At 36.6% G+C, this 27,792-nt stretch overlaps 1 protein-coding gene across 1 annotated transcript in view; it reads right to left on the reverse strand.

Moving 5' to 3' along the window:
* Window positions 1–11,181: 11,181 nt before the first annotated feature.
* The window catches only part of Rc3h2 (ring finger and CCCH-type domains 2), a 47,858-nt gene continuing 31,247 nt past the window's right edge, over window positions 11,182–27,792 (reverse strand). The window contains exons 11-21 of the mRNA XM_010613485.3: window positions 25,574–25,788; window positions 22,187–22,620; window positions 21,449–21,616; window positions 19,179–19,325; window positions 18,451–18,664; window positions 18,146–18,230; window positions 17,825–17,906; window positions 17,589–17,723; window positions 16,921–17,028; window positions 16,673–16,821; window positions 11,182–15,425 (exon numbers count right to left, since the gene is read on the reverse strand). Coding sequence (XP_010611787.1) covers window positions 15,230–15,425; window positions 16,673–16,821; window positions 16,921–17,028; window positions 17,589–17,723; window positions 17,825–17,906; window positions 18,146–18,230; window positions 18,451–18,664; window positions 19,179–19,325; window positions 21,449–21,616; window positions 22,187–22,620; window positions 25,574–25,788 — 1,933 coding nt within the window. The 3' untranslated portion in view covers window positions 11,182–15,229. The remainder of the gene's footprint in view (window positions 15,426–16,672; window positions 16,822–16,920; window positions 17,029–17,588; window positions 17,724–17,824; window positions 17,907–18,145; window positions 18,231–18,450; window positions 18,665–19,178; window positions 19,326–21,448; window positions 21,617–22,186; window positions 22,621–25,573; window positions 25,789–27,792) is intronic.

The following is a 27,792-nucleotide window of genomic DNA, read 5'->3' on the forward strand; positions in this document are numbered from 1 at the left end:
TCATGGCGGAGGCACACTGCCCAATTAGGAGCCGCTTCTCTCAGCAGAAAAGGGTACGGGTCCTATTTGGGGACAAAATATCAACTTATGTGTTTTGTTTCTGAGTAACGAAGGATTGAAGAACACAGTATCGACTTTAAACAATAAAAGTTTCGTTTACTTCCTTTCAAATTTTCTAAAAACATTCAAAATGTGTGTTGTGTTGTTTTGCTTTGTTGCCCTGGAGATTCAACCTTCACGCTGAGGTACAGCCCCGGCACTCTTCTTTCTTTTTTCTTTCCTTCTTTCTCCTCCCCACCCCACCCCGCCTTCTTCCTACTTCCCCCTCCTTTTTGGTGCTTTTGAGGTAGCGTCTTGCTCTGTAATTCAGGATGGCTTTGAATTCACTATGTAGCCCAGACTGACTTCAAATTTGGGGCAATCCTCCTGCCTCAGCCTCCTGAATGCTGAGATGACATGCCTGCCCACATCCCGACCTCTGGCTTTTGTTTTATCTTATTTTTTAAGGCTGATCTCACTTAGTTCTGCAGGCTAACCTCGAAACTGCGAATCTCCTGCCTCAGCCTTCCAGAGTGCTAGTATTGTTGAGGGACAGTGTGATGGCCAGGGTTTTCCAGCTCTTGTTGGTTGCAAACAATTGGATGGAGACTATTGATGAACATAACAGTTTCATGTAGAGAGGAAAGAAAAGAGAAGATGCATGAAGGAAGGGCCACTACAAGAACAAGAGGGCAGTAGTGATGAGGCCCAAGAGTGGTCCTGCTTTTTTCTTTTGACTTCAGATCTGGGCCAGTCCCTTCCAGGACTCACTGGCTACCCTCGATTGTGTTAAGTCTGTGTGTCAGTTTTGGAAATATGGCCATTTTTACTATATTGTTTCTGTCTATACAGGAATGGGACATCTTTCCATTTTCTGATGGCCTCAATCTCATTTTTCAATGTACTGTCATTTTAGTTACAGAGGTCCTTCACTTCTTAGGTTAATTCCTACGTATTATTATTTATTTATTTATTTATTCATTTATTTTGGACATTGCCTCACGCTGTAGTTCAGGATAGCCTTGAACTCATTATGCAGCTCAGGTTGACTTCAAACTCTTGGCAATCCTGCTGCCTCAGCCTCCTCAATGCTGGGATTGCAGGTGTGCCCCACCACGCCCAGCAGTATTATTTGTTCTTGAAGCTATTGTAAATAGTATTGTTTTCCTAATTTCTTTCTTGGTGAGTTCATTATTGGTGGACAGGAGGTAACTGATTTTTCTGTTGTTTTGTTTTGTTGGTTTTTTATTTTTTGATACAGGGTCTCTCCACATAGCTCAGGCTGGCCCCGAGCTCACTATGTAGCACAAGCCAGCCTGGAGCTCATGGTGATCTTCCTACCTCAGCCTAGAAGTCTGGGATTTCAAATGTGTGTCACCACACCCAGCTGTAATTGATGTTTGTGTGTTGATATGGTTGGTATACTGCTACTTTGCTGAATTGTTTATTAGTTCTTCAAATCTGCTGGTGACATTTTTTTTTTAGTCTTCTGTGTAAAAGATCATGTTATCTGCAGATAATGATAGTCTGACTTCTTTTTCAATGCATAGCTCTTTTATTTCTTTCTCTTTCCTGATTGCTCTGATTAATGTTTTAAAAACTATATTAAACAGAAGTAGTGATAGTAAACATCCATGTCTTATTCCTGATTTTAGATGGAAAGGTTTCAGTTTTTCTCTGATTTTATTTAAAATTGACATTAGGCTTGTCCAAAAAAGGCTTTTACCACTTATTTCCTTTGAAGTTTTTTCCCCCTTCTTTGGTACCAGGAATCAAACTCAGGACATTGCACTGTGCCGCTGAGCTACATCCCTGGCCCTGGGTTTGTTTGGTTTTTTATGTTTTGGGGTATCAGGGATTGAACTCCGGTCCTTGCACTTGCGAGGCAGGCATCAGAACCACTGAGCTAAATTCCCGGCTCCTGGGTTTTTTGTTTTATCATGAATGGATGTTGAATTTTGTCAAAGGCTTTTTCTGCATTGATTGAGATTGTAAGATACTGTCCTTGTTTCTGTTATATGGTTTATTACATTTATTTCATTCATTCATTTATTTATTTTTGATACTAGCGATTGAATTTATGTCCTTGCACTTGTGAGGCAGGCAGCAGCACCACTGAGCTAAATCCCCTGGTACATTATATTTATTGATTTGTATATGTCCGACCATCCTTGCATCCCTGAGATGAACCCTACTTGGGTCATGATATATAATCTTTCTGATGGTTTGTTGCATTCTGTTTGCCAGTGTCTTGTTGAGGATTTTTGTGTCTATGCTTGTTAAAGAGATTCATCTGTAGTGGTTTGTTTTGTTTTGTTCTGTTTATGCTGGATTCTTGTCTGGTTTTGGAATCAGGAAAATGCTAGCTTCTAGGAATGAGTTCAGAAATACTCCTTCCCTTTCAATTTCATTAAAGAGTTTGAGGTGTACTGATGTTAGATATTCCGTGAAGTCCCTGTAGAATTCAGCAGCAAATCCATCAGATCCTGGACTTTAATTAGTTGGTAAGTTTTTTTATTACTACCTCTATATCATTGCCTGTTACTGGACTATTCAGGGTTTTATATCTTCTTAGTTTAGTTTTGGCAATTTATATGTGTCTAGAAATCTGTCCATTTCTTCTAGATTCTCCCATTGATTGGAGTACAAGTTCTCATAGTACTTACTTATAATCTTCTGGATTTCAGTGGTTTCTACTGTGATTTCACCTTTTTATTTGTAATTGCATTTCCTCTCTATGGGTCTATTCTTTGCCAGGTCTCTCCTGAGCGTATTGGGAACTTGTTGCTCTTGTGTGATGTTATGAGTACAATTCTAGCTCTCAAGAAAATTCCACACTCTAATGCTTGGGTCTTTGATTACTGAAGCTGCTAAACATGCTCCTAGATTAGGCAAGTCTGACTGAAGCTAATAAGTAGGTTAATTAATTTTAGCATTAGCAAGTCTGTCTTTCACCATTTTTGTTTTGCCTTGTTCTGCCATGCATCATTCTCCAAATAATTAGCTAATAGAGTCAGCCTTGCCTGAAGAGGAAGAAGAAAAAATATCAAAGAACAATAGCACTCATATGACCTCATAATCAGTCATCTTCCATTAGGGTTCACAGGACCAAGGAATGTCTAGAATGCCTGGTGACCTGTGGACAACATTGAAACCACATCAAGAGGATTGATTACCACAAAAATTAATGACCATCCTGGTGTCCACTGGGCTACAGCTAAAATTAGACTCGTCAAAAACCCCACATAAGCTTTGTGCCTGTGACCCTGGCAAGATAGAATTTGCATAAAATCCTCCATCCTCCAACTTGCCAGCTTGTTGCCAATAAAGCTCTTTGCTCTATTGTCTTCTGCTTTCATGAGTCATTGGCTTCATTGGGCTTCATTATGGTTACATAAGGTAACCCACCGTTAAATATGTTCCCTTACCTAGCAAAAGGTATTTTGCAGATGTAAAGAGATGAATCAGGTGACTTTAACATAAGAAAATTACCTAGATTATCAAAATAGGCCAAATGCAATCAAATGAACCCTCCCCCCCAAATAAACTTTTGAAAGTAGAATGCTTTTCTTATCTGGCTAGTGACAGAAATCAGAAAGATTTAAAGCATGCCAGGGATTCAACATACTATTTGGTGCCAATTTGAATATGAAAGTGAGCCATATGAAAAAGGAATGTGGACAGCAGCTATAAACAAAGAATATCAAATCTGACAGCCAGCACGATTGGGATTTCTGATTTACAACCACAAGGAACCGAATTCTAGTAAAAAACAAAATGAAAGGCTGGGGATTTAGCTCAGTGGCACTGTGCCTGCCTCCTGAGCACAGGGTCCTGAGTTCAATCCCTGGTACCAAAAAATAAATAAATAAAAATTTTAAAATGAAGCTTAGTGTGGTGGTGCACACCTGTAATCCCAGCACTCGGGTGACTAAGGCAGGAGGATCACTGAATTCAAGGCCAGCCTGAACTACATACCAAGACCTTGGCTCAAAATGTCAATCAATAAATAAGTAAATAAATAAATAACCAGAATCAATATGGATGGAGACTGTTCCTCAGAAAGGAATGCAGTCCGGTTACCACCTTGATTTCAGCCCTAATCAGCAAACCCAAGCGACTGGTGCCATCCCCAGACTTCTGAACTACAGAAAATGTGAAATAATAAATTTGTGTTGGTTTAAATTCTAAATGTGTTTGTTATGACAGTAAAAGAAAACTAATGTTAAGGGAGGGCAGAGGTAAGGGGAAAAAAATGAGGATCAAGACTTGTCATGTAGAGGTACAAGATCCCAACAATGAATGTAACTGTACTGTATCCCTAAAATGTACCAATAAACTCAATTAAAGCTGAAAAAAAAAAAAAAGACCTGTATTTTACAGCAGAATAGGAAAGATGGCTTGAGAGCATGTGAGGATCCAGCGAAGACCCAGACATTGCAGGCTCCAAATTGCAAAAGTGAAAGACTTTGCTTTGAGAAGAGAGCTCCGGGGCACAATGTTTGAGAACAGCTGTCTAGGGAATTTGCTCTGGGATTTGGTTCATAGTGCTCAGTCCCAGGTACTTGGAGGTCTCTACAGCCATGATTGAAGAGAACCAAACTACTGCTCAAGGAGGTGGCAGATCTTGACATCATCCATGCGGTGCTGCTTTTACAGACTTGCAGAATGCATATGTTGTGTGGTCAGGGAGGCTTCCACCTAGATTTCAGAAGATCTGGGAGGCCAGGCAGCGCGCCCCTGCAGAGGTAGTGCATGAAGCTGTGAGAGTGAAGCAAAAGTACAGTAAAGACCCCAGGAATTTGGAGAAGCTAGGAATGTGGCACTTCTCAGGAAGGCCACAAGCCAGCCCCAAAGAGAAGCTACAAAGGCTAAAAGCACAGGCAGTGCCACAGGGGCAGGTCAATGTGACCGGTTATAAGGATTGATTTTTCAAATTCTCAACCAACCTTGACATCCTGAGATAAACTCTTTGAAATTGATGATGCATGTTTGTTTCTATATTGTATTAAAACACTTAGATATATAAGATCTTAAGAATTTTTGCATCCACACTCATGAGGGATTTTTTTCATTTTTAATTTTATTGATACAATTTATATTTACATAATGATCACATTCATCACAAGAAATTTGTGCCTTTACATGATGTATCTTGATTCCTTTTTATTCCCACTTCTCTTCCCTCCTTTAAACCCCTCTTCACCTTCCTTACTTACAAAAGGCCTGTTTCTTTTTTTTTTCATTTTTCACTCATGAGGGATATTAACCTAAATTTTTTTTATGTTTTAGTTTCAGTAATGTCACTGGCTTTGGTTTCAGGTATTGTTGGTCTAGTAAAACTAGTTGGAAGTTTCCCTCCTCTTCTACTTTCTGAGAGAGCTTTCATAAACTTGGCTTAAATGTTTAGTAGAATTAGATAGTTAATGTGACCTGGAAGGTTAAATGTTTAATAGAATTCACCTGTGAAACCATCTGGGCCTGGTATTTTCTTTGTGAGAAGGCTTTTCATAATAAATTCAACTCCTTTAGTAGATACAGGGCATGGTATGCAGCTTCTAAATGGGCTGTACAGCTGATTAATCTATGTAGCCTTTCAGCTCCCAATTTATTCTTTAATCTAAGCTCTGCAATAATGGACAGAATTCACTAAAATATCTCTGCTTTGTGGTGAGTACAATGAAGACCTTTCTTAGTAGAGGTCTTTGGAACTGTTTTCCACAGCTTCAGTGATGGGGATATAAGAACATCCAGTGGAGCACTTCCCTCTGCATCTAGCACATGTGGTCCTTTGGTGACACTATAACCTTTGTCTGCCCTAGAAATAATTTTTTAAAAATTTTTTTCTTTTATTGAGTTTTTTGGTGTATTTTAGGTATACAGTAGTGACATTCATTATTGGGATCTTGTACCTATACGTGACAGGTGGTCTTGGTTCTCATTTTTTCCCCTTGTCCCTGCCCTCCCTTCACCCCCTCCTCTCCTCCCCATTTACAAACACTTTATTTCCATTTTCTCATATTGTTTTTCCCTTATTACCTTTCCCCTACCCTTCCCACTTTCCCTATACCTTTAGCCCTTTTCTCAATGTCAGTTATCACATTAGGATCTTATGTACTATTACAGTTTATTCACACCAGAAAAACTATTTGGTATTTACACATGTGTGACTCATACCTAGAAATCATTTTTGATGGCTCCCTCAACACAGAAATTGGTGGCCTGAAGCCTTCCTTCCCCTTACCAGATTACAAACTCCTCCTGCTTGCACTGGTGTTCATTCCCTCTGCAAGATGTACACTTCCCTTGTAGCCTGAAGAATAGCTTTCTGTTTGCCAGCAATGAGTTTGAGCCTTGAGCAACTAGCAAACCTCTTCTGTCCAACAGCCCAAACTATACCTTCTCCAGTGAAGTGAGAACTCCTGTGTTGGGGGTGGGGGCTCTAGGTTTGCCCTTCTTTACGTATTCGAAGCCATAGGTGGTATATGGAATTTCCTTTCAGCTTATAGTTACTCACCTATTAAGAGTTTAAATTGTAAGCTGGGCATGGTAGCCCATGCCTGTAAGCCCAGCACGTGGAAGGCTGAGGCAGGAGGATTGCTGCAAGTTCAAGGCCAGCCTGGACAACATAGTGAGTTCAAGGCCAGCCTGAATTAGACTGAGACTCTGTCTCAACCTAAAAAACAAACAAACAAAACCAAATAAAGTCTAAATTCTGTATATTAAACTTTTCCCTATAAAACCCACTATGTAGGCTTATCTCCTGATTGGGCACAAATGGACATAGCTCTTAGAGACCCCTGCCTCCTGAGACTTAATGCCCTTGTGTAATCTCCTTCTAGTGTGGACTTGACTTAGTGACTTTCTTCTAAGGATTAGAATGTTATAAGAATATTACATGTTGCTTCCAAAGTTAGGATATACAAGGCTGTGACTTTTCCCAGCTCTCTCTTACAATCTTATATTGTGAGATGCCCTACGGAGAGGCTCATGTGGCAAGGAATTGATAGCCTCTAGCCAACAGCCTAAGAAAAAAGTCTTCATTCCAACCCTCATAAGAAACAGAATCCTGCCAAATAACTATGGGAATAAGCTTGGCAGCAGCTCCTTCCCCAGGAAAGCCAGGAGACTGCAGTGCAGCCCACATGACCCTGAAACAGAACACTTTTAAGTCACATCTAGATTCCCGACTACAGAAACTTTGAGATAACTGATGCGTGTTAAGCCACTCACGTTTTGAGAGTAATTTGTGACAATAAATAATACAAGGGTTGGACCAATGATTTAGCTCAGTGGTTTCCACTGCCTGCCTCACAACTGCAAGGTCTGAAGTTGGATCCCCCAGTACCAAAAATAAAATAAAAGTTAAAAACAATAATAATACAAGGGTTATTACACATTTAATTTTCATTTTTAAAAGAAATCGATCTATTGCTAAGTTAAGACCTTCTAGTATAATTTTTCAAAAATACACAAAATATACCAATTTATTTGCTATAAAAAAAAAACCTTCAAAAATAAAACCCATGGCCGGCCACACAAAAACATGCATACAAATGTTCACAGCAGCTTTATTTGCAACAGCCAAATGCTTTTTAGAGGAAGAATGGTTAAAACATGGTATAGCCATACTATTGATTACTACTCAGATATATAAAGGAACAAAACTACTAATACATGCAACAATTTAGAAGGGTCTTAAAGGAACTCTGTTCAGTCAAGAAGTTACATATTGGATAGATATAGAATAACTACATTTATAGATATTCATTCAATGACTTTTAGATTTAAAACTTGTCTTTTTGTATAGTTATGTACATATTGTTTATAAAGCCTCAATGTCTTTTTATTTTTTGGTACCAGGGATCGAACTTGGGTTCTTGTGCTTGCGAGGCAGGCACTGGAACCACTGAGCCAAATCTCCAGCCCTCAATGTCTTTTTTTTTAGACAGAGTACTGCTCTGTAGTTTAGGCTGGTCTCAAACTCAGTGATCCTCCTGCCTCCGCTTCTTGACAGCTAGGATTACAAGCGTGCACCACCACACCTGGCTCAATGTCTTTTTGTACAGCACACTTTGTTTTTTAACTATTTTTGCTAATTGTACAGTACAGTACTGTAGTTTTATGTTGTTATACATTATAGACTGCATGTAAGAGTTCTGCATATAGAAGCAGTCTTCAAGTTAGAGTTTCCTTTGACCACTGGTTTTGAGTATTGTACATGCTAGTATATGATTCCTTTAGCAACCAATTCAACTAATGACCTGGTCACAGAAATGTAACTCGGTTGTTAAATAAAGCTCTTAAGATCTGAATTCGGTCTGTGGATTGTTCAAATAATCAGAGAAACTATGAAGGGTACATGGGCCTTTCTGTACTTTTGAGACAATAGTTTGCTAGGTAGCCCAGGTTAGCCTTCAACTAGCAATTGTTTGGCCTCAGCCCTCCAAGAGCTAGATAATAGGTATATGCCACCATGCCTGGCACTTCTTTTTGCTACTTCCTGTGCATTTGTAATTATTTTAAAATATAAAGCTTTAAAAATATTTTACTTGATTTCTAGTCCGTTGGGCTTTAATACCTATTTTAAATTGTACCCCTTATTATTTCCCAGATGATTCAGAGGTAGAATTTTGAAAGACCTGAAGAAAAAAGAGATCTAGTCATGAAGTTATCCTATGGATATTTAAGATTCTCTGTGAAAGTACGTAACTATTTCAATTGATATTAACTATGAAATAAAACCTCCCTCGTATTTTAAGTTTGCTTCTGCTAGAATCACCTATTCATGGTTCTTTCTGATCTCTATTCTCTCCAAGGTTCATACGAGATTATATTTGACAATTACTTCTGTTCTCAGCAGTGGGGCCTGTGATTTTAAGCCAATTTTAATTCTCTGAAGTGTGTAGACATCTAATACTCTTTCTATACAATAAATCCAGTCAACTGTCCTTTTTTTTCAAAGTCATCTTTTCCTCCATTTCTGCTTGGCAGTGCTGTCAATATTTACATTCACAGCTGACCAGACCTACCTGTTAGTTTATCCTTCAAATGTATCTCTTCTAGATGTGTGACCTTGGACAATTTCTCTAGGTCTGACTCATATTTGCCTGTAAATGGTGAAAAAATGGTTCTACATTATAATACACTTACCAAACTCAGAACTGTGTCTGGAACATATACTGTTCTAAGAGTTAGCTATTGTTTTATTGCTCAGTTATTTAAACACTCCCTCCATTGCAACACTTAGGCTAAAGCAAGATCCAACCTCCACTGCCACATCTTTGGAAGGCAGAAAAGAGGCACACCAGAAATCAGAATTCTGACTCCACTGTTTTTGCTTCTGAAGTCTTGGCAAGTTATGTATTTCAAATATGAAATGAGGGCTGTATCTCCATAGTGAAGGATGGTTAAGATTGAATGAGTAGCTGTGAACATACAAGAGGTACTTAGAATACTTCCTTCACTTATCTCTGCTTGGTGAAATGTTATTTGCCTACAAAATTTAGTCACGGTCATCTCATAGAAAAGCACCTCCTCTGCCTCACAACTACCACCAGTTTCGTAATTTCCCTTCTGGAGTTTTCATATACCTCTCTGAACTATTTAATTGCATTTTTCCCATTTTCTATACTATGAGCTTCTAGAGAGAGGTTTGTGTTTCACAGACCTTTAACTTTTATGACCAGGGCAGGGGCTTAAAATAGTGCAGTATGCAAATAAAACTGCAGAAGGCCCAGTGAAAATGGTATCTAGATTCACTCAGGCCATACTCTCCCTATTCTGAGGTCCACAGAACTGTCTTCATTCTTGTACAACACGCTGCTTTATATATTTACATATCTGTCCTATTTTCTCCCCCTAGACTGCAAACTCAGTATTATCTATGTTTTTAATCTTCCACTTAGAAAGCATTCTTTACTGAATGAAGTAAAGATAGAATTAAGGAATATTTTAATCTTCGTTTATGCATTTATTTCAGATCGTTCCCAATGGTACATGGATGAGGCAGGTGATAACGTGAGTGTATCCTGGTAGCTCTGTTAAGCCAAAAACAAAACAACCCCCACTAAACCAAACCAATCAAAAAACCCAAGAAAATTTAAGACAAGTAAAAAATACCATAAACAATATTGACACTAAACAACTTTTAAGGTGGACAAATTATTTTATTTTGTGCATGCAAATACATGTCAAGTACTGCAAACTCTTTCCATCAATTTTCTCTCAAACACTGAAAATCATGATGCTCTATTTTGTGAACAGCCAAAGCTAATATCTCTTCACTTCAGTGCTACAGCAAAAACACACAGAATTCACTCTTTTGCTATTCACTATCATCACAACCCTCATTGTTCCGTCTCTGCCCTCCCCCCATATACAGGCCTTATAAGTCCTAGCCTTCCCCCCTTTAATCCTATTCCTATAGCACAAAGGGAAATATTACAATTTGGAAATTCAAATTGAAATAAATGGAATAGAATTTATTCCCATATATATTCCCCCATTTCATTGTACAGAATTATTTTAAATTATAGTTTTAAATAGAAGCTGAGTATACGCCTTAAAAATGAGCATTAAATCCATCTTAGAGATGGTGCCTGCTTTTTACATGATGGGTGTACACCATCTTTAATTTCATTTACATTTCAATCGAACAATAGATTTGCAAAGAAAATGTCTAATACAGACGTAAAAATATTCACACTAGAGCTTCACAATCGGTTGTACAATTGACAAACAGGCCTCTTTTCCCAAACTTTCCAGCTAAGCAAATTTATAAAGTGTAATCAATGCAACAAGAAGAACATTTCTCTTTCACTTCCAGGGAAAAGAATATGCAATAAACAGTATAAATGCAGACAGCAGTTGCTGCAAGCTAACCACGATACTCCCAAGTGGCTGTACAGTGGATATGTGCAGTACAAATAAAAGCCACATGTGTTGTATCACAACTACAGTATAACCGTTTGCCCAGCTAAGAGGATGCATGCACTTCCATGCCTTGGGTTACAGAGTGAGGCCTAATTCTTCACAGGTTGATGGAATATGTGCAAATGACCTTGGCTTTTGGCAGTACTAAGTGCAGCCAGTGTCTGTTTTCCACTGGTTTGGGGATATTTTTTAAATTTTATGTTAAAAAAAAAAAAAAAAACTGCCAGTTTTGGACTTGGGGGAATAACTGCTCTTGGAGTAAAAATAAGTCTCCACTCAAATGTGGGGTTTTCTGATCTGTGGTCTTGACTCCTTGTATTCCCTTGCCAGCAAAGGGATACAAAGAAACCGCTAGTACCAAGGAGTTACTAGCTAACTTTTTCAATTTATCCAGAAAACAGTACACTCCTAGAGCATGTTCATTTGTGTTCTGCTTGCAGAAAGGGTCCTTATGAAGGAGTTACAGTAAGTGATCCTATCAACACTCTTCATTCACTAAACACAAGAAAAGTTCTTCCAGGAAACTAAGACAGAGTTGCAATTTAACTTTTCCCTTTGATGATTAGTTGCCAATATTGGTGACAGTCTACTCAGAAAAGAACTCAAAGAAGCTAGAGAAGAAATACTCAGATTCAAAGTTGAAATCACATAAACTTGTTATAAACCCTACCCATTAAGACAAAATGGACTTTAGTATCTAAAATGCTCAAGGTAGATGGCTTTTAAAACAATTTCTTTCTAATGTTTAAGTGATCCCATTAAAAATTCCTATAAATCATTGTGCATTCTGTAATTTTTTCAAGGTGGTATTTAAAATTGGGATGTGCTTTACATACATAACATCAACTTGAAACTTGGGTAAAAGTAACTGGATCTATACAAATGGAAATTTCAGTCCTAGAACGAGGTTTCATTTACTATTCCCTTACTAAAGCAAATAGCTACGGGTGGGGTTGGGGAGAATCAAAGCCGTTGGTCAAATGTACTATCTTCTCTTGAAAAATTACAATGCACAACCTTTAATGTATGACACCAGTTCATCATATGGCACTGAAAGCAAGCCACATCAGCAAAGGCAAAGGAATCTCACTTGTTCATGTGTCAACTAGAAGACATATGTATCTAGCTTTTTCAAAATTCAAAAAATGAAATGAGATCACAAATGAAAACTACTGATGCTACATCTTCAGCATCCAAGTGAGGCAGATGGTCTTACAAATGAGACTTAAAAACGGCAAAAAACAAAAAACAAAACAACAACAACAACAAAAACCCTTTCCTGCTTTCCACATCTCAGACTGCTTTTTCCTGATTAGATCTCTGGCAACATACAGTTTTCATTGCTAACATTAAAATTTTCGTCTCCTCAAATGTTTGTATCACAAACATTTATCGGTGAAAGGGTCAACTGACAACTGCCCCAATGTTAAGAAGCCATTCTCTAGGTATAATTTATCTCTGTGAGATTTACCTCCGTGACATCAGTAGGTACCACTGTGAAGAAGATCAGATAAACTGCTCTTTCTCCTGAAGTGGCAGAGAACCACTGGCTTTATTTCATATTAAACCCACCCCAACAGACAGAAGGTGGCCACCACAAAGAGAAAGATGAAATACAGAATAATGTCAACACAGAATCATTTCCTATGTTGTTAGTGGAAAAGAGAGTGAAATTTTAAGAATAGGAAGGTACTATTTTATGGGATCACCTGCTGCAAGACAAGCATTATTTTAATATAAATATTCAGAGACATATCAATAAGGTTGGCAGGTATATACACAGACTGGTGCAAATGTAATTTACTGGACAAGTAGGCAAACACCTAAGCAGTTTATCCCAACCCTCTCCAGCAGAGCACAACCAAGTTTCAAAATTTCAATTTTAAAATTAAAAAGATAAGGTTAAATACACAAGATCAATTTATGTAGTATATATTCACCCTCAGAACGTGCTGAAGATGTTTTGTGTAGTTCTGTTGCACAGAGGGTTCTTTCCCTGAGGGCACATAAGGAGCTCTCGAACTGTTAATAGGTCTCTATTTTGTAACAAAATAGCAATTTTAAAATCTTAAAAAAAAAATACATTACCTTCAACATGGAAGATCTCACTACTAAATATCCATGAAGTAGACAGACTGGTTTGCATATCCTTTTTGGAATTACAAACAGCAAATAAAGTACATTGGAAGCATTCAAAATGTAATAAGCACATATTTATAGAAAGGTTCTGATATAAATTATATAACAATCATGTTCCTGTAATATCCTAGGCTAATTTATAATGTCAGAAATAAGTTAATGTAACATGGTTTAAAACTCTTGTTCCTATTCACTTCAGGTTACAGAGTGAAATAAATAATATGTCTTTGTAGGGATGAGGAGCACTGGCCATGGCAAAAAGGTACAGTACTGACCAAAGGAAACTAAGTCAAGGCTACTGTGCTGTTATGTTACAAACAAACATCTTCATACATTTGAGTATTAAATTAATGTGTAAGATCTTCCATACTGACACCAGAATATCAAAACTACCCTTTTGTTTCTCAGGTATATTTACAACTTATCAGTCACCTTATGAGCATGTTCATTAAGACAGGTATCAAACACCAGTATTTACTCATTCTGATCAAGAAATTTCAGGGAAATGTCAACCCTCCCACCCCTGGAAATGTGCACAAAACTTTTATCAAAATCTTATCTGATACAATGCTGTGGTTTTGTAATAACTAAATAGCTCAGACGACCAATAACATGATCCTGTTTAAGCATCTTGCTAGCAGGAAAAGCCCTTACATACAGTACACCTGGTGAAAGATCAGCTTGGCTTAAAATATTCCAGTACAATTTTCAGAGTAAACAACTTCACAGAAGTTAATTAAAAAAAATTATAATAAAAGTTAAACTAATCTTAAAGAAATAAAAAAAAAAACAAAAAACAAAAAACGAACTATAGATAAAGTCACCAGGAAAAAATGCCCAGCTTTTTTTTTTTTTTTTCAAAAGTTGACTGAAATTTACGTTTTAATAATATATCTCCCACAAATCTGGGGCATGGCTGATTGAACATACTGCATACTTTTAGATGCCAAGCCAAAACAATTTCAGTCACATTATGGCAGGGCAGGTATTATTCATGTTTTTAAATATGAATAAATGTTAGCCAATGTTCTACTATTACATGGTTCATATTCTTATCAACCTACCAGTCAGAAAACAAGGAAAATTAAACCCCAACATGAAGTAACAACAAACAATATTTAACCAAGATAATGCAATGAAGATCCAAATTAATTAGTTTAAATAAAAACCCAGCAATACCATCTTGTTAGTCAGTGCAAACGCTACATACAGGGTTTTCTCAAGAAAGCTGAAAGCACCTGATTCTTTTGCCAAGTCATCAGATTCTATAATGTACAGGCTTAAATCTGCATTTTAAAAAACTGGCATTACATTAGTGCATAATTTATCAAAATTGTAAAAACGATTCTGCATAACTTAGGAGAATTTAATATCTAGTACATCAGCTGAAAGACTTAGGCACTTGGTTATATTTTTAATTAATTACTTCAACAAGTAGCCTGTGTATAAATATTAACAAAGCAGAAACTATTCTTGAAAAATGGAAAATTAAAAAAAAACATAAATGCTACAGATAAAAGCACTGCACCACACTCCTACATATAATGCAGTAAAGAAAGCTAGTATATAACCCTGTAAAATTCTATGGTAAGAACGTTTAATTCCACTCTTCAAAAGAAAAAAAAATCCATGCAAAGTCCCATGAAAAAGATAAATAAAGCAGCTGGAATGAGATGGAAATTTCTCTCAGTGAAACATAAAATAGAAATAAATAAGTTAATTAAGTCTACTTTCACTAGATGTATCATTGTAGGATCCTGCTAGTTTAATAACTGAGTTGTTAATTTTCTATAGAAGCCATTTAAAATAGGAAATGGCTCAGTTACTGCACCGGATTGCTACAAACTCATAAAAAGCTGCTTGAAGCTTAAGTTAGATGTTGTCCAAATTCCAATCACTTCTGGAAAGTGAACATGTTACCCTATTAAAGTAAAATTTTTTTTCATAATGCTAATGCAAGAGGGCATTAAGTATCAAAGAGTCCACAGGAAATGGATGCCCCCAGTAATATCTTTTTTTAAAAAAAATATACATTATATAATATATATTATATATATAAAAAGCTAGTGTAAATGCTTCCATGGTATGGTCACAAATTTGAAAGATGAACCTCCTTTCAGCTGTTAACCATCTTCCCATTTGCAACAGGTTTTAAAAAGTCATTTTTATCTTCAGACATAACATGAGTTTTCAAAATGAGGTTGCCAACACTGACGGATGTGGTGATGGGGATGCAACTTGCATTGCTCACAGACACGGGGAGTGGCTGACTAAAGCAAGAAGTTACCGGCAGAATTGGTTTTTGCTCCTCCCTGAGAGAAAATAATGACAAAAAAAACAAATTAGACTTTAGTGAAACTGAAGAGTAGCCATACATAAGCTTAAGGAAAACTGTATCAAACTTTAAGAGTTCCAAGCAAAAGAATGTCATTTTTATCAGTAAAAAGTACTGACAGTTAAAAAAAAGTGCCATTTTTAAACATTACAATAAAAAATTTAAATAATGGCTAGTTTAGGACCAATCAAATTATCAAGTTCAAGGGCCGGGGATTTGGCTCAGTGGTTCCGCTGTCTTCCTCATTAGCGCAAGGTCCTGAGTTTGATCCCCAGTACAAAAAAAAAAAAAGGGATCAAGCCCATTATTTTTGGCCACAATTATAAAAAACTGCAATATTATAGCCAAGAAAATCTTAGTATGATTCCCCCCCGCATACTGGGGATCAAACTCAGGACCTTGAGCTTGCCAAGCAGGAGTGGTACCACTGAGCTACATCCCTGGCCCTTTCGTATATTTTTTTTTTTTGGTACCAGGGATTGAACTCGGGTCCTTGCACTTGTAAGGCAGGCCAAGGAACCACTGAGCTAAAACTCTGGCCCTCTTTCATATAATTTTTAAAACAAGAAAGAATTAACCTAGATTTTAATTTTCTTTTGTATAGTCTAGAAGTTTGGCCAAACTGAAGTATAACCTGGTTCTAAAGTACATATTGCCAGCACAGTGGCTCACACCTGTAATCCCAGCACTCAGGAAGCTGAGGCAGGAGGACTGCTGCGAGTTTGAGGCCAGCCATAGCAACATAGTAAGTTCAAGCCCATCCTGCACTACATAGCAAAAAACAAAACAAAACAAAACAAAAAAACTAAAACAAACAAAAAAGCCCCCAAAATAAAGTATATACTAACTTTTATCCTAACCAGAAGCAAATTTCAGTTTATTAAAATGGACTACTTTATAAACCAGGCATGGGGATACAGGCCTCTAATCTCATCTACCTGAGAGGCTAAAGCAAGAAGATCATAAATTCAAGCTAAGCCTGGCAATTCAGCAAGATCCTATCTCAAATAAAATTTTAAAAAGAGATTGGATGTAGCTTAAAGGTACAGTGCTGACTTAGCATGTGAAAGGCCCTGGGGATTTTTACTGGCTAAATCATTGCCCTCTAGTATAAAAAGTATTTCTTCTCATAGAAAAAAGCAAAGAATAAATCTAATAGAGCATTTGTTTTTCTTTAAATATTCGTGCCCTATTCCCACTGGTTATGATTTTTCTAACACTCACAGAATCACATGGTCTTCACCTAAACTCTGTCTCTTTTGTTTTACTGGCTCTTTCTGATGTTGTTGAACTGGATGCCCATTTTCCATTGCGGTTCCATTCAGTAACTGGTCATTTTGAGCACTAATACCAAGTTGTATGTCCAAGATCTCCTAAAAAAACACAATGTTCATCTTTCAGTATGAAAGCATTTTATACCATTTACTTTTCAATGGAACAAAGCCGCCTACTTATCTAATTGTGGGACTTACTTCAATTTGTTCGCTTTGTCCATCAGGTTCATCAGTATCAAGTGCTGAAAGCTCTAACTCGATATCTCTATCAGGCTTAGTATCTGCTGCATCTTCTGTATAATCACTCTGTAAATAAGAAAAAATTGATTTTGTACTTGCAGAACTTGGTGCCTCCCTTTTAAATTAAAACAGGAATCTCAAAAATTTAACTAAAGAATTAGTTAGAAATTCTGAGACTATAATATTATGCTATTGTAAGCGAGGCATGGTGGCACACATCTGTAATTGCAGTACTTGGAAAGCTGAGACAGGAGGATTACAATGAGCTTGAGGTCAGCCTGGATTATATAGTGAACTTAAGGCCACTGTGAACTACATAGCAAGACTCTCTCTCAAAAAACAAAACAAAACAACTATTATGCTACTGTAAATTTTAAAAGTAATCATCCATCAGAAAAAAGTACATCAGAGCCACGGATTTAGCTCAGCGGAACCATGCCTGACTCGCAAGCACAAGGTCCTGAGTTTGATTGCAGGTACCAAAAAAAAAAAAAAAAAAAAAAAAAAAAAAGAAAAAAAGAAAAAGGCACATCACAATGCACGAACTAATGGTATAAATGAACATGCACCAGCAGAAAGCAAACACATTAAACATGGAGCTGGGGGGGTGGGTTCAGTATCTTTACCTCTCCATTTCTCAGTTCAATTTCCTTACTTAGAAGATTTAAGGTAAGGTGACGGCCTTCATCCAGGGAATTCCACTTCTGTTGCATGGCTAGAGCATTTGCCTCCCTCTGTAGAAGTAATGAGTTACTCTTGGCCTACCACAAGAGAGGAAAACAAGTATACTTAGCTTCCAATCATGGCTTTCAACTGCCATTCTATTTTTTTAAAAATCAAAGCTGAGTTACATCAAGCCCACCTGCTGAAGTTCAATGCTTAAAAGGTCTCCAGTACTGGAATGCTTTCTATGACCAGATAGATCAGTAACAATGAATCTGTCCCTTTAAAGAGAAATATGTTTATTGTAATAAAAATGAAATAAATGAAGTAACTAAAGCCCTAATGACTGTATATAAACATCAACCCTGAAAATTTAAGTCATCATTCCAAATGGAAAAATTTTTCCAGACATTTGTTACATGGCTCAAAGCATATTTCATGTACAACAACAGATTTTGAATTCTGAGGATGCATATAAGTCTGAGAGTAGAGAATCCTAAAGAATTACAGGTAACGTTACCTTTCAATATAGTGTGCTGAAGATGTGGCCTCGTTGCCATATGAACTCCACCTTGAATCAACAGCATTGACATAAGGGACATAATCTACAGATAAACAAAAAGAAACAATTATTATAAAAGTGAAATACAAGTATATAGAAGTAAATATGTACTTTTAAAAAAAATTGTGATCCGATTACATTATATTATTCTGAGTTTACTATGATCATTACATGGAGGGGAATGTTCCCTATCACGTAGGCTAAAGAATAAAAAGCAAAATGCCTAAAATATAACTGGCTAAGTATTAGTTAAAATGGAGCACCTGATACACTGATGGGTTTAGTTGCACTTCCTTGGGAAGCAGTGGCCTGAACAGGATCCGTAGTATGGTAACCTGTCCGAGAAGATCGGGAAATTGCACCCCATTTTGAGATGATAGGTCCATCACTAAAGGGAATTATTGGGTCTTCTTCTTTTGTCCTTCTTTGAGTCTCAAATAAATGCACTCTTCTCTTAACATCTCCACTGTCCAGGTCCTGCATAAACCAAAAGACATCAATAAAAGCACTGTCAGCAATTATTTGAGCTAGTAATACATGTTTATGTTATCAAAAGACACGTAATGGGAGCATGCCTATAATCCCAGCACTCTGGGAGGCTGAGGCAGGATGATCTCAAGTTCAAGCCCAGCCTGGGCAACTTGGTGAGACCCTGTTTCAAAAAAACAAGCAAACAAAAATAACAAAAACAAACAACATAAAAAAGGGCCAATATGTAGCTCAGTGTGAAGGCCCTGGATTCAATTCATCAAGAAAAGGATTCTTCTGGTAAATGTAACACTAGCTCTGTAACTCAATGAAAATCCAGAAACCATCAAACTATGCTCAAATACTTTAAACATTAAATGCAATTTATTTCAGAATTCTCAAAATATAACACCTGCTTATAGTAAGTGGTATAGCAACAATAAGATGAAAGCATTCATTCTAAAATGAGTCAACATGCATAATTTCCCCCACTCCCAACTCTTCTACTCCAGTAAAACCATACCATTAACACAGCATTTGAATTAGCGATTACATCTTTGGGCTCTGAATCGATGGCATTTATGCAGGAGCCTATAGTGCCACAAGACCAGGGAGAATAATGGGAAAGATGATCTTCTTCAAATTTTGTACCACTCACACTCTCAGAGAACTGATTAAAAAAAAAAGGCAATTAGTATGAAACAAATTTACAAGCTTGTAATTAATACAAAGTAACTGAAAAGAATGTATATTCTCTCAATAATATAAGCAGCAGTGTTTCTACAAAAAGTAGCATGCTGCCTCTCTTCACCTTGTCATTTAAACCTCATAAGGAACTCCTGACACAATCAAACCCAATCAACAAGTATAATAAAATGCTGCTAACATGGTACAGTTGAATCTTGGTTAACAAATTTAATACTTCCAGGATTTTGGTCAGAAACCGAACTGGATGAGAACCAAATCAAATTTCTCCGTAAGGTCAACAATGAACCAAACCATTGAATTTGATGTGGTTCTCATCTAAATCAGTCTGTGATCAGAACTATGGAAAGGATCAAGTTCATGAATTGCATTGGGTGCTCTAAAAAAAAGGAAAATATACAGTATCCACAGACACAGAGATCATGCCCTAAAAGAGTTTATGATTTTCTCAAGGAAAAAAAAGAAATATAAGTGATAAAACATGCACTATTAAATAGAGAAAAAAAATTCAAAGTTGTTTCTGAAGCAAGGAAGGGAAGTAAATTAAATTTTAAAGGGATTATATGGAATACTACGTGGCCAGGTATAAAGTTGTGAGAATCATTAAATCTGGTTAAAATTCAAGGCCAGAATCATTGCAATTCATATTTCTAGCTGATAGAAAATGTGAATCTCAGGGAAATGTTCATTTCCAAAAGCACAGCACAGAACAATAAGAATAAACTTTTCTATTAAGCAAAGGTGTCATTCTGCCACCTGCTTTGAAGAAGTTTAGGGAGATGAATTTAAATATACTTTACAAATTTAATACTTTGGTGAAGTATTTATGGATGAAAAAATATAATGTATATGATTTCAAAATAATCCAGTGGAGGACCAGGGATTTAGCTCAGTGGTTCTGCCGCCTGCCTTGCAAGCACAAGGTCCTGAGTTCAATCCCAAGTACCAATAATAATAATAATAATAATCCAGTGGAAAGAAGGAATATGAAATGAAACAAGTCTGGCCAAGGAGAAACTGGGGAATGGGTACTGGTGGGTACACAAAGTTTATTATATTATTATTCTACATTTGTAAATGTTTGAAATTTATCATAATTAAAAGATTACAAATTTTTAATATCAGACCCTCTGGGGAATAAACCAGGGTAAATGTAAAATATAAATGATTTTTCTTTAAATATAACAGTATTAGCTGGGCATGGGGGCACATGCTTATAATCCCAACATTCAGAAGGTTGAGGCAGAAGGATTATGAGTTTGAGGCCAGTCTGGGCTACACAGTAAGACCTTATCTCAAAAAAATCCAAGCCAAACCCAAACCTAACCCAAATGGTACTAAAAACATCTGGCTAAATTAACACTGCCCTGACACAAAAATTTGTTTTGTAAGCCCAAGAATAATACTTAACATGGTGTAAATAGCAAAGTAATACAGTAGGCATTCCTGCATCTCCTGTAATGTAGGGGGAAAAATGTCTCAGACTAGGGTTTAAATCCTAGCTACTTGCAGACTGAAAGGACTGGGGAAAATTATTAAAATTGTCTCATTAGAATTCCTAATCTATAAACATGAGTAATATCCACCCTATAAAGTTTTAGTGAGACTTAAATAAAACAGCATTATGTAAAAGCTGAGCACAATGTCTGACATGAGTAAGTATTCAAAAAATGGTAAATATAAAATTAAGTCTTAATTTTTTTGTAGCAGTGGGGATTGAGCATATGTTTACATGCTAAAGATGCAACAAGTGAGGTTCAGAGTGTAACTCAGAGGTACATCGTGTACTCAAGATTGTGCAAAACTGTGGTTTGATAGCCTGCACCAAACACCACCAACAACATCAATGACAACAACAAAGAAGCACTATAAAAATGGCAAATATACAGCTGAAACATTTTAAATTCTTAGGAAAAGATTGTGCCTTAATGGTCTTCCCAATCTTATAAAACCTAGCCATCATGAACTAAATCCTACTATACACCAATTTTGCAAAATATCCAAAATATCTAACCCTGGTTTGAATGAATAATTTGAGTTGAGCTGTCTGACCTATTCCTGCACTCAAGTGATTAAAACCTTTCTTACATCTGTACGGAAGTCAACACTGAATAGAGGAGAAGGTGGTGTTGGAGACTGTGTTGCCACAGGAAGAGTAGAAGAGACAGGTGCTTTCTGAGTGTGGTACTGTGCCCACTGGTCTGGCTTTCTTCGTATCTGCTCCTCACAGCTTGTCTTCAAATGACCACAAGGTTCCTAGGGAAGATAAAAGAAACAGTCTTGATCATGTAGGGAGTGGTTAATCAATTAAACTATGCTCTATGAAGATTTTATGCTATTGGGACAACTCCCCAAAAAAACCCAGCAAGAAGTCAGTATAGTCTATGCTATATACTTAAACCAAACAGGTTAATATTTATTAACATCGGTGATGTTAGGTAAAATTTGAGCACTTTTCTAGTCTAGAAGTCTTTATATATTGTGAGGATATTGAAAAAGGCCTTGCCCTTGTATTTTTGAGATTTCTTTTTACCTTTCCATCAGTCACCTATCCAAACATAACATGTACTGAGCATTAATATGCATCAAGTCCCATTCTAAGAATTTTGTGTTTCTAATTTAACTTTTACATCAGCTTTATATTGTACATGCAAGTATTATTTCCATCACACCAATGAAAAAATTGAGGGATGGGAAGGTTAAAGAACCTCTAGAAAGCCCCACAAATAGAAACAGGAAGAGCCAGGAGTCTGAGTAATTTGACTCCATACACAGGGTTCTTAAGTACTACATTATAGTAACATTTCTATTTCCAATACTACGTACCCTTGGTAAAGGCACAGTAGTCCTAGGCTCACTTGGTGGCTGACAAGCCACTGAATAATATCCATCTAATGAATTATATCTTTCCCGCAAAGATGTCTGATAAACAGATGAGTGCATCACATCCATTGGAGGTAAAGAATTGCTTCTAATAATGTCATCTCGTTGGTACATAGGTGGGCGCCAGATGCGCCTGCTGTCATACACAGGAGCATACATTCCAGAAGGTACTGGGGGAACTGGTCCATACTGCTGCGGAGGAGGAGGTTGGTAAGGAGAAGAATTCATTCGATCTCGAGGGGAAAATGTACTGTAATGATCAGCATATGGCATGGAAGCAGGTGGGAGGGAGGACTCTGGAACATTATTGGACCTCACAAAGCGAGGAACACAGGGAGCCACACCAGCTGGTACCGTTGGAGGTGGTGGGTAGTATCCTTGAAAATTGGAAAGAGGAATATTTAATGTAATCTTAGTAAAATCCAACATTATATATTGGTTTAAATATAAGGCAGCCCTTAATGTGAAAAAAATATATTCAATGATTTGTATCTGTATAAAGAAGCTGCCTATTTTCAAAATACCATTATATGAAAATCATTAACAGTCAACACTTTGTTAAACTGCTCCTTAAAAACATTTGACAGACTTATTATAAGAGATGACTAGTAAATTTTCTTGTAGGGCATCTATTGCTAGAGGTTTTGGATTAAATACAGTAATCAGTTACATCACTGATTCTTAGCAACCATTTTAGGAGAAATTAAAGACCTCTTTCAAAATATATGTAAGTTGTTCACTTTCTTCCTAAAATTTTACACAAGTATATAGAAGCAACCCATTTTGCATACCACATTAAAGATTTAGAGAACGACTGAAGGTCATTTCATGGACTCCATATTTGATTCTGACTAATGTCAACAATAAAACTAATGGTATCTTCACATCCACATGCAGAATAATAATTAGACCTGTATTTCTAGCCAGGTAAAAAGTCAACTCAAAATGGATTAAAGACATACAATTAAGGTCTGAAAGTACAAAACTACTAGAAGAAAACTGGGGAAATGCTTCAGGACACTGGAATGTAAAAGGATTTTTTTGGACAAGACCCCTAAACCACAAGAAAAAACAGCAAAAACAGACAACTAAAATTAAACTTAAAAGCATCTACACAGGGGCTCAGTGGCAGTGCACCTGCCTGGCAAGCACAAGGTCCTGAGTTCAACTCCCAGCACTGAAAAAAAAAAAGCATCTACACAGAAAAGAAAACAACAAAGAATGCAGAGACAGGTTATAAAATGGGAGGAAAATATACCTATGTATTGCATACAATATACATACAATATATTGTCCAATATATAATGGGGCAAATTATACATGGTATTAATATCTAGAATATATATGGAACTAAAAAATCTGAAGAGCAACAAAACAACCCAATTAGAAGTATAAGCAAGCTAGGCACAGTGGTACATGCCTGTAATCTCAGCTACTTAAGAGAGTGAGGCAGGAGGATCACCAGTTCAAGGCCTGCCTGGGCAATTTAGTGAGACCCTGTCTCAAAAGTTAAAACAAAAACAAAAAGCAAAGGACCAGGGATGTAGGTAGCTTAGTGCAAAGTTCTGTGTTCAGTTCCCATCACTACAAAATTATATAAAAAGATACACACTTCAAAAGAAGACACCCAAGCCAGGCATTATGGCACACCGCTGTAATTTCAGTACTCAGGGAGGCTGAGGCAAAAAGAACATAGGTTTGAGGCCAGCGGGGGCAGCTCAGCAAAATAAAAAATAAAAGGCTGGGGATATAGTTCAATGTGAAGACCCTGGATTCAATCCCCAGTACTGTTTAAAGGGGGGGGGGTGAGGGACATACAAACAGCCAATACGTATATGAAAAAAATGCTCAATATCACATTACTAATTAATCAGGAAAATACCAGGTAAAAGCCAAAATGAGGTATCTCACTTCATTAAAATGGTAGCTATTATCAAAAATATTAAAGTGCAGGCAAGGATAGAGAGAAAAAAGAACCCATGCCCATTGTTGGTGGGAATATAAACTAGAACAGCCATTATGAAAAACAGTATGGAGGTTCCATAAAGATAAAAACAGCATTACCATATCATTCAACAATCCCACTACTGAGTATATATCCAAAGGAAAAGAAATCAGTATGTGAAAGAGACATCTGGACTCCCATTTAGGGTAACTACAGATAATAATAATTATATACTTCATGTGCTTCAAAAAGCTAGAAGAAAGGACTTTGAATGTTTTCACATAAAGAAATGATCAATGTTTAAAGAGATAGGCATGTTTAAACATTACGTGTGTGTGTGTGTGTGTGCGTGTGTGTGTGTGTCACAGGATACCTCAATAATATGTAAAAGTATAATGCTTTTAACTATCAATTAGTAGAGGGGAGGAAACAAAAAAATAAAACACAACATAATCAGAAGGACACTAAAGGATGGCAGAATATGCCAGAATATACCACTCTCATATAAAGATTATTTTGAGCTGAAAGTTAACAAAGAAACAAGAAAAAGATTTCTACGGCCAGGGATTTAGTTCAGTGCTGCTGCTTGCCTTGCAAGTGCAAGGACTGGAGTTTGATCACTGGTACCAAAAAAAACAAACAAACAAACAAAAAAAAAAACAAAAAACCTCTATTCCTTATCTGCCTAAATGTAGGACAGCTATATATATATGTATGTGTATACACACACACACACACACACACACACACACACACGTATTTTTTTGGTACCGGGGATTGGAATTCAGGACTTGGACTTGCTAGACAGGTGCAGCGCCACTGAGCTATATTCCAGGCCTAGGATATAATCTTCGTAAATGTGTTCCTTCTCCCTTCCTTACCAGGAAGGACAGAAGCTTAATTAACATAGAACTTTAAACCCTTACCAGCCCTAAAAGGTCACCATAGGAATCATATAAGCTTTACTGACTAGCCTTTATCTTTACTCAGTAGTTTTCCATTTAGTTTCTCACAATTTGGCATCCTAGGAACTCAAAGTCCTTTTCTTTTGTCTTGTCACTTTTCTAGTTTTATTGTCCTTGTAAGATGATATACAATGTCTCATGTTTTAAGCACTCCTTCGAGTTCCCTATTACTGAGTGTTCCTACTCATACACACAATACATGTGTTATTAAAAATAACTGGTATTTAAAATCATAGATTCTTAGGGAAGGAAGAAATGTATGAGTCATACAGTCAAAGGGATTAATTTTTTTAATGTAGACATTGTAGAGATATATATATATATGTGTATATATATATATAAACTCCATTTATCTAAGGGAAACAACAATACAGTAGATTATAGTTTCCTTTTTTCTTAGAATTGCCTAAAATTACTTACCTGTCTGTGGGTATTGTGGAACTTCAAAGGGTATCTGAGTCCTTGGATCTTGAAAATACTGAATGTTTTCAGAATGCTGAGGATACACTGGTACTCTAGTTAGAAATGGGCTGGATTTTGGAGGCACAGAATTCAGCTCTGTTCCAACATTAGAGGGCCCAGCTGAGGTAGCAGCTATGTTACTTACAGGAGTCTTGGGTGGAGAACCAATTTTACTAGAGAAAAAATTTAACAAAAGGCAAACGATAAACAACTATGATGCTTAAATTTTTCACAAAATTATACAGTGAAACAATAGGAAACAAGTCAGATATTTCCCTCTGTGAAATCTAAAGCAAGGAATTTCACTGCCACCCTACATTTACTTATTTACAAGATCATAGTAACAGATTTCTTATTCCAGTAAGAGGAATAGGAAATGAAAACAAATCCCAGGCAGTTAGATGACTCATCAATCTCTTTTTACCCATTCTTTAAACAAAGACTTTTCCTACTGAGAATTTTTTAAAAATCATGTTCAGTAACTTCCCAAGACAAACAATAGAGTCTACCAGTAGTTACAGGGATTTAGCTCAGTGGCACTGTGCCTACCATTCAAGTGAAAGGTCCTGAGTTCGATCCTTAGAACCACACACACATAAAAAAAAGAATGTATTGTATCTGTAGAATTAGAGTTACATTAACCAAAAGGTACTCTAAAAAATGCCATTTTTTGGTCTATTTTGTTAACCCCTATGTCCCTGGCACTTGTAACAGTTCTGGAACACCATAGGTACTCAGTAAATATTTGTTGGACAAGTAAAATAGCTCCTGGCACACAGTAGGTACTCAGTAAATATCTGATGGGTGATTGAAATGGTAACTCATTAAATAGATGAAAATTATCCAACCCTTTTGCCCTTTACCTCCCTAAATACAAAATAATTTTCTTGGTTGAGTAACCAACTAATTAGTTCCTAAGGATCTCACAAAAGATTTCTTATCCTCTTTTAAGAACTTGGAAGGAGCTTTAAATATGCAGTAATTCAAAAAATGATTTTGTTAGTTAGGAATTCAATATATTGTATCCTAATCAGATTAGAGTTTTCTCAAACTAGACAAGTCCTTTCAAAGCCAGAGGTATAAACAATGTACATGAGCTGTCTTAAATTTAGTGCAGCAGATTAGTCTAGCAGCAAGTGTTTATTTCTTTAAGTAATTATGTATTAAAATACATAAAGAATGAACATGGGTAAAATAATAGAAATAATACAAACATCTTGGCTTAGAGTTTAAAGATATTTTAGGTTTTTGCTTATTTTTTCAATAAGTTAGAGTAGTTATTGAATTCATTCCGGTACTATGGAAGTGCTTCACACAGATTATCTGGTCCTTCATGAAAAATGTTATGAAATTTGGACCAGTTTTGCAAAATGACAAATTCTTAAGACTTAACAGGAAAACACATCTAAATTCACGATTGAGCTGGGCGTGGTGTTGCATGCCTGTAAGTCCCAGCACTCTGGGAGGCTGAGGCAAAGAACTACAAGTTTGAGCCCAGCCTAGATAACTTAGTAATTTAGTAAGACCTTGTCTCAAAATTTTAAAAAAGGGTTGAAGATGTAGCTCACTGTGAAGGCCCTCTGTTCAAGTGTTCAATCTTCAGTGTTAAAAAAAAAAAATTCTTGACAGGCTAAATATTCATAGCTTCATAAAACCATGCAAGCTATCCAAAAAACTCAGGCTTATGGACAAAGTTAATCTTCAGTTACATCCTAGTCAGGAAGCTATATAACTACAGTATTATCTTAGATTATTTCTCAGATTCTAGGTTTTTCTTCCAAGGACTCTTCTTCATACCTCCATAATTTTGCCTGTGCTGCTTCCTCTAACCACAAAGATCTTTCTTTCATCTGGGTTACGTACACTTTTACAGGTTGCTCAGGGATCACCATATGACCTCTAAGAAGTCTTCTATAAAACCTCCCTCAAGAATTAGTGATCCCTTTTCCTATGTTCCAACAACACAACTCCATTACAGAAGTTTTCAGAACACATTATATACTATCTGTTTACATATCTCCCAGACAACACAAGGCAACCTTATGGGCAGAGTGCATCTACTGTACTGTAGTTCCTTTTCATTAACTACACCAGTTGTCTGAGTGTTTAGTACATATTATGTAATCCATGAGTGATTTATTTAACGTTATCTTTTTTCATAGTCCAGCTTATTTTTA

Source organism: Fukomys damarensis, unplaced genomic scaffold, assembly GCF_012274545.1.
Source record: "Fukomys damarensis isolate Sample0158 unplaced genomic scaffold, DMR_v1.0_HiC HiC_scaffold_36, whole genome shotgun sequence".
Classification (NCBI taxonomy): Eukaryota; Metazoa; Chordata; class Mammalia; order Rodentia; family Bathyergidae; genus Fukomys; species Fukomys damarensis.